This window comes from Rana temporaria, chromosome 3, assembly GCF_905171775.1.
Source record: "Rana temporaria chromosome 3, aRanTem1.1, whole genome shotgun sequence".
Taxonomy (NCBI): Eukaryota; Metazoa; Chordata; class Amphibia; order Anura; family Ranidae; genus Rana; species Rana temporaria.
In genome coordinates, this window is record NC_053491.1 from 55,746,158 (window position 1) to 55,753,777 (window position 7,620).

At 43.9% G+C, this 7,620-nt stretch overlaps 1 protein-coding gene across 2 annotated transcripts in view; it reads left to right on the plus strand.

The window, feature by feature from the left end:
• LOC120931300 (transient receptor potential cation channel subfamily M member 7-like) overlaps positions 1-5,939 on the plus strand; it is a 182,685-nt gene extending 176,746 nt beyond the window's left edge. For both annotated transcript variants that reach the window (XM_040342599.1, XM_040342598.1), the window contains exon 39: positions 5,611-5,939. In XM_040342599.1, coding sequence (XP_040198533.1) covers positions 5,611-5,735 — 125 coding nt within the window. In that variant the 3' untranslated portion in view covers positions 5,736-5,939. The remainder of the gene's footprint in view (positions 1-5,610) is intronic.
• The last annotated feature ends 1,681 nt before the right edge of the window (positions 5,940-7,620 follow it).

The following is a 7,620-nucleotide window of genomic DNA, read 5'->3' on the forward strand; positions in this document are numbered from 1 at the left end:
AATGACCCTCTAGATCAGTGGTGGTCAACTTACATGATGCAGGGAGCCTCATGTGTGGTCCCTCACATGACCAAAGGACCGCACACATTGGGGTGCACAGCCTATTGCATTAGGGTGTGAACCCCAGAGTACAATAACACATGTGTGTATATCAGCAGAGCAGTGGATGGTGTCAGTAGAGCAGAGATTGGTGTCAGTAGTTTTTTATTTTTTATAATTTTTTACATTTTTATATTTTTAATAATTTTTTACAGTTCTATTTTTTATTATTTATTTACAATCATTTTAGGAGCCCTGTTGGGGGGGCTCTTTTGAGAAAGGGACTGAGGACAGAGCTTCCCCAGTCCCTTTCTCTGCAGCCTCCGCTGCACTGGACAGTGAAGGAGTGGGAAGTACTCTGTGCTGAGCAGCATAGTTTACTATTTCTTCAGTTAAAAATGAACACAGGAGCACTCGGTACAGACTACTCACTGTGTTCATTTAGAAAAGGAAGGGGCTGGTAAATTAAATATTTACCGGCCCCTCCCCCCACTGTTCATCCTGAAACATTCCTTGCTGGAGCCAGAGGGAGAGGAGAAAAGGGAAGCTGGCAGCACTGTAGGGAGGAGACCTTCTTACTGGCTGCAAAATAAATGCCAGAGGGCCCCAGGATGGGTACCAAGCATTTAGATCAAGCTTAGATAAAAGGTGCTCTGACTTTTACCATATGTAGCGGATGGTTGCTACTAGTTACTAACATCCACCATATATATATATATATATATATATATATATATATATATATATATATATATATATATATATATATATATATATACACATACACATATTTGGGGGATATAACTTGGTTGGGTAAAGGATATATGGAATGCCCATAGAACAGATGACTTTGCCATCATGGTTACTGATTCAGTTAAATTAATTTAGCTTTTGAAGAACTGATAGACTCTAATATTCACAGTCACTTCCCCTGCACAAACTTCTGCAGACTGTCACTCCCAGGACTCCTCTCCTCCTGCACAAAACTTTACTGTGAACTATTAGCCTTTCCGCCTCATCATCTTCACTTTACACCAAGGATTACTCTGAATAGTCCTAGATGCTTGCTGACTTGCTGAACTGTTAATAGGTCAGGGGCCTGCAGTACCCCTTCTTGCAGCCTAGTGGTTTAGCAGCTTTAGTTTGTTGGTGGACTACTGATCCCAGCTAGCCCGACTTGCACATCCTGTGCCCGCAGGCTACATCGATTTGACACAAAACCCCACAGTCTCTCCTCTTGCCTTGCACTTAGCTCCCCTTGCATGCCTCCTCCAGATATCCACTGTGCCTCACTCACCAACCTTCTCCTGCCCTGAGTCCATGGTGAAGAACTTAACCGGACATGTGTTCCAATCACCTCCTCTGTTCCAGGACACCTCTTCTATGACCGTGTAAAGACGAGGCTCCCTCACAGCTCCCGGGCTCCTCCGCCAAGGCGCTCACCCCCCCCCAGATGGGGATGGGCCTCGTGCTGTGATCTAGCACTCCATTCTTCACGTCTCCCAGCTGACAACTCCCCTCCAGTGGGCTGGGCCTGAGTTTATTGAGGAGACCTGCTCCCTGCCAATTCCAGTTGGGGATTGGTCAGGGCTCCTCACATGAGCTCCCTGTCACTCCAGCTCCCAGCCCTGCCCCTCTTCCAGAACATTCTCCCTGGAAGCAGGGGAGGCGTCCAAGAACTGAAGGACAGGTGGTCACATCCACTGCTATACTAAGCACTCACTGCCCCCTAGATCAAAACTATCAAGCCTATAATAAGACTTACCTGTAGGTTAAATGAATATCTCCTATATAAATGTGACCTTGTGGGACCTTCAGAGATTTGTGCCGGAACTGAGGGCTCCTGTACGCACACACACTGGAGTGACATTATCGCGGCTCTGGCCAATCACATAGCTGGAGCGCGCAAACCTGAAAGAAAAACCAGGGGAAGATATCAGACCTTTCTACAGTGACAGCACAGCGCTGGAGGGCTTTGTTCCAAGGTGAGTATTTAATAATGTGCTAGTACCCGATGCATACTAGCACATTATGCCATTGCCTTACAGCTGCGGTTTACTACTGCTTTAACTACAAGTTCATTAAAGCTACAAGTCTGTCTGCTGCAGTGGTAGTTTTTTCATTCACAGATCCATGTAATTAAATGACACAGCTGTGCAGGCAGAGCCTCACACAGCCATGCTGTTTTTAAAATTGACGGCAGGTGCAGGGAGAGGATGCCCCGCCCGCTGTCACAGTGGAGGGGGGAGGGTGAAGGTGAAACATGTTCAAAAGGTGAATTTATACTTTAAGTTATGCACAACCCTATACCTCTTAACACCCTAGTGATAACATAGAACATTGAATCTCTATCTCATTTTGCTTAAAAAAAAGAAGTATGGGTTTTATTTTATTTTAAGAATCATACTTACCTAGCTGGATGCTGCATCTGTTCCCCGTTTCCTCTAAGACTGAGAACCGAGTGATCAAATACCATTGATCACTTGGTTCTCAGAGCTCCCTGAGCAGAGAGGTGCTGACTGTCAGTCACCTGTGTCTGCTCTTCCCCTTCTCACTCACTGGAGCGATAGGCTGTGGAGGGGGTGGCAGTGGCTGGCTCAGGCTCTCAGCGACTCGCGGCTTAGGTGCCTGCAACGGTCAGGGGTTAACGCCGTTTACGATATTCCATTCCACCAACCCACGACAGCTTATCGACACTCCATTATCCAGCAGACAAACACGACCCATAGGATTCCCCAGAAATGAGACACACACAGCTCTGTTTCCTGGTTCCAAACGAATAGATCCTTTAATGGTAAACTCAGGCTTCTTATATACAGTTTAGAAACCCCAATGAACAATGACTGAACTCCACCCACAACATGACACAAGGACCCCAATACACATCTTTAGTCAGACTTTCTGGCACCGAGATAATCTACATGAGCTAATTAGCTACGGCTGATAAGTCAGACATCAAGACTCCGACTTCTCTCACCTGCTATACAGTACACATTCCTTTAGTAAACATAAGTCAGACATCTGACCTTTAGACTGTGCTAACTCACAACACACATTATCATCAATAGAACTTCACACAATACAGTGTCAATTAGCATCACACAATGAAAAGGTCTTTAGAAGCAAGACAAAGGTTAGTTTACATGACAGTAGCAGACTTAATTACCACCTTAACAGTCTGTGTTCCCACATGAATGAATCACTCTATTGACCAGTTGGGTTTATAATCAAAAACCTGTAATATTTCAAGATCTCCTGCAATACATTGTGAATTATCATTACTGTCCCATTTCATGTAATCCGAGATATCATTTCTCAGTCATCCTCCTGTTTCAGCTTCACCAATGACTCTTGTGTCTAGGGACATAGGATGACCCTAGACACAAGAGTCATTGGTGAAGCTGAAACAGGAGTACCCCACACCCTGCAAGAGCCTCTGGGTCCCACGTGCCATGCCGTTACAGTGCCGGTCCAGGCATGTGGGTGGATCCCAATCATATGGTCGCGATCTTGTCCGAGCCGAGACCAGCTCTCTGACATCAGCCCACAGCGGGCTTCAGCCTTCTGTCTGTTGAAAACGAGTCACAGGAGAGCAGAACAAACTTTGGCTGTACTTCTCCTTTAAAACTAGCTCCAGTTTGATTATGCTTGTTCAAAATCTTAATAAGGCTGGGTTCACACTACTACACTACTTTCATCCTACTTTGCTCTGCTACATTGGTCCTACATTTATCCTACATTGGTCCTACATCCATCCTACTTTCATGAACAGGATACTACTTTGTTCCGACTTCAATGATATTCAATGGGCCTGAAGTAGGATCAATGTAGGACCAAAAGTAGTACAGGGAGCATTTTCAAAGTCGGACCGACTTGTGTAGGACCAATGTAGGACACTACAAGACGCTCTCATAGGGAAACATTGAACACCGAGCAAAGTAGGATGAAAGTAGTGTAGTAGTGTGAACCCAGCCTAAATGTCCTCTTCACCGTCCAAAAGTTAGGTCCTCCCTCCATATTATGAGCAGTTGAATAGCATTCTTAATTTGTAGCGGTATGTGTGAGTATGGTTGTATGCTTTTTTGTTCTACTTTGATGCTACAGTGCCTTGCAAAAGTATTCACCCCCCTTGGCATTTTTCGTGTTTTGTTGCCTCACAACCTGGAATTATCATGGATTGTTTGAGGATTTGCATCATTTTATTTATAGCCCATATCCACAACAAGATTTTTTTTTATTGTGAAGCAAACAACAAATAGGACAAAATGACAGAAAAAATCAATGTGCATAACTATTCACCCCCCTAAAGTCAATACTTTGTAGAGCCATGTTCTGTGGCTATCACAGCTCCAAGTCACTTTGGATAAGTCTCTATGAGCTTGCCACATCTTACCACTGGGATTTTTGCTCATTCCTCCTTGCAAAACTGCTTCTTCTCACTCAAGTTGGATGGTTTGCGCTTGTGAACAGCAATCTTTACGTCTGACCACAGATTTTCTATTGGATTGAGGTCTGGGCTTTGACTAGGCCATTCCAACACATTTACATGTTTCCCCTTAAACCATTCAAATGTTGGTGTTCTTTGGGTGATGTGATGTGTTGGGTTTGAGCCAGACAAAGCGTTTTTTTTGATGGCCAAAAAGTAACATTTTAGTCTCATTAGACCAGAGCACCTTCCTCCATACATTTTGGTAGTCTCCCACATGCCTTTTCACAAACTCAAAACGTGCCATTTTGTTTTTTGCTGAAAATAATGACTTTCCTCTGGCCACTCTGCCATAAAGCCCAACTCTATGGTATGGCTTATTGTCATCCTATGTACAGATACTCCAGTCTCTGCTGTGGAACTCTGCAGCTCCTTCAGGGTTACCTTAGGTTTCTGTGCCGCCTTTCTGATTAATGCCCTCCTTGCCCGGTCCGTGAGTTTTGGTGTGAGGTCGTTTCTTGGCAGGTTTTCTGTTGTGCCATGTTCTTTCCATTTGGTTATGATAGATTTGATGGTGCTTCTAGGGATCATCAAAGATTTGGATATTTTTTTTATAACCTAACCCTGACTTGTACTTCTCAGCAACATTGTCCCTTTTTTGTTTGGAGAGTTCCTTGGTCTTCATGGCAGTGTTTGGTTAATGGTGCCTCTTGCTTAGGTGTTGCAGCCTCTAGGGCCTTTCAAAAAGGTGTGTATATGTAATGACAGATCATGTGACACTTAGATTGCACACATGTGCACATCATTTCACAAATTATGTGACTTCTGAAGGTAATTGGTTGCACCAGAGCTTTTTATGGGCTTCATAACAAAGGGGGTGAATACATACGCACATGCCAATTATCAGTTTTGTATTTCTATAAAGTAGTTTTATGTATGTATTTTTCTAATTTTACTTCATCAACTTAGACTATTGTGTTCTGATCCATCACATATAATTCAGATTAAAAAAAACATTGAACTAAAGGCTGTAATGTAACAAAATAAGTAAAAAGCCAGGGGGGGGGGGGTGAATACTTTTGCAAGACACTGTACATTGTATTTGAATGCATGTCTGCTAAACAAGATCATATTTGTCTCCTCAGAGATAAAGAGGAACGACTATGTTGTAGATGAAGCTTTACTCCGAGGAAGCGCTCTACTCGTTAATGAAAGTCATGGGACAGAAAGGCCGATCCAGCAACCTCTAAGGGAAGATCCGCAATGTTAACTTGAAAATACTTTTTCCTAAGCTCTCCACTGCCCTATAATAATGGTCTGGTGAACGTGCCATTTGCAGGTCTTTTTCACTGTTTACTATAATATTCTGCAAAGGAAGACACTTTTTCTATTTAGAAATACAGGCCCTATTCAGATACAATAGTGTATCTATCGGCGGGCGAAAACGTATCTCAGATAAGTTACGCCGCCGTAAATTAGGGCGCAAGTTCCGTATTCAGAAAGAACTTGCGCCCTAAGTTAAGGCGGCGCAACGTATGTGGTCCGGCGTAGTGCGCATGCTCGAAATTACGCCGCAAATCGCCAATGCTTTCGACGTGGACGTAAATTACGCACAGCTCTATTCGCGAACGACTTACGCAAACGACGTAATCGACAAAAAATTCAACGCTGGCCCGACGTCCATACTTAAAGCGGGGGTTCACCCTTAGAGGGCACTTTTTCCCCTTAGATTCCTGCTCGTTTTGTCTAGGGGAATCGGCTATTTGTTTTAAAATATGTGCAGTACTTACCCGTTTACGAGATGCATCCTCTCCGTCGCTTCCGGGTATGGGCGTTGCGGGAATGGGCGTTCCTTCTTGATTGACAGTCTTCCGAGAGGCTTCCGACGGTCGCATCCATCGCGTCACAATTTTCCGAAAGAAGCCGAACGTCGGTGCGCAGGCGCAGTAAAGAGCCGCACCGACGTTCGGCTTCTTTCGGCTACGAGTGACGCGATGGATGCGACCGTCGGAAGCCTGTCAATCAAGAAGGAACGCCCGCTCCTGAAGACCCATACCCGGAAGCGACGGAAGAAGATGCATCTCGAAAACGGGTAAGTACTGCTCATATTTTAATACAAATAGCCGATTCCCCTAGACAAAACGAGCAGGAATCTAAGGGGAGAAAAAAAAAAATGTAATAAATGGGTGAACTCCCGCTTTAACATAGGCTACGCCTAATATAGCAGGGGTAACTTTACGCCGGAAAAAGCCTAACGTAAACGACGTAAAAAAAAAAAATGCGCCGGGCGGACGTATGTTTCTGAATCGGCGTATCTACCTAATTTGCATATTCCTCGCGTAAATCTACGGAAGCGCCACCTAGCGCCCAGCGTAAATATGCAGCCTAAGATACCACGGTGTAAGAGACTTACGCCGGTCGGATCTTAGGGAAATCTATTCGTAACTGATTCTATGAATCAGTCGCATAGATACGACCCCGCAACTCAGAGTTACGACGGCGTATCCGGAGATACGCCGTCGTAACTCCTATCTGAATCCAGGCCACATTGTTTTAGTCTTCTATAAAATGTTCTTTTTTTAAATGCTGATGTAAATATTTGTCTGTGGATTAATTCCATATACTGTGTAATATTGTAATAAGATGTCATTTTTGGTAAAATAAAAGGTCTAATTTTTGTAAAGGTTTTCCAGTGTAATTTCTATACTACAGATGGATATATGCCTCTACTGTACAGGTACTCATCATGACATCATAGCGGGTTTGCTTTTTTACATACAGTAAGTTAAACTGTACAATCCAGGCATTCCAGGAATGTAACTGTTTTTTGAAACCGGTAAATCGATGGGTTTAGTTCCGCTTTATGATTTATTTCAGGGGCTCAGGGTTTCAGAAACATGACAGCCTCCAGCAAGAAGAGACAAGAGCAATGCTGGAGGCAATTTACAACACACACCAATTTTGGTAGCATAATTATTAATGTGGAATGTATGTTCCTGGGCAAAGTTGTTATGGGAAAAGTTCCATCACATCCAATTTGCATGTCAGGAGATTGTGAGTGGCTCTTAATTGGAGCCGGTTCACACATCTTCGGCGTGACTGCGGAGCGAATTGCACAGGTGTCCTGTGCATCTTCTGGTCTGTTTCAGGTCTGA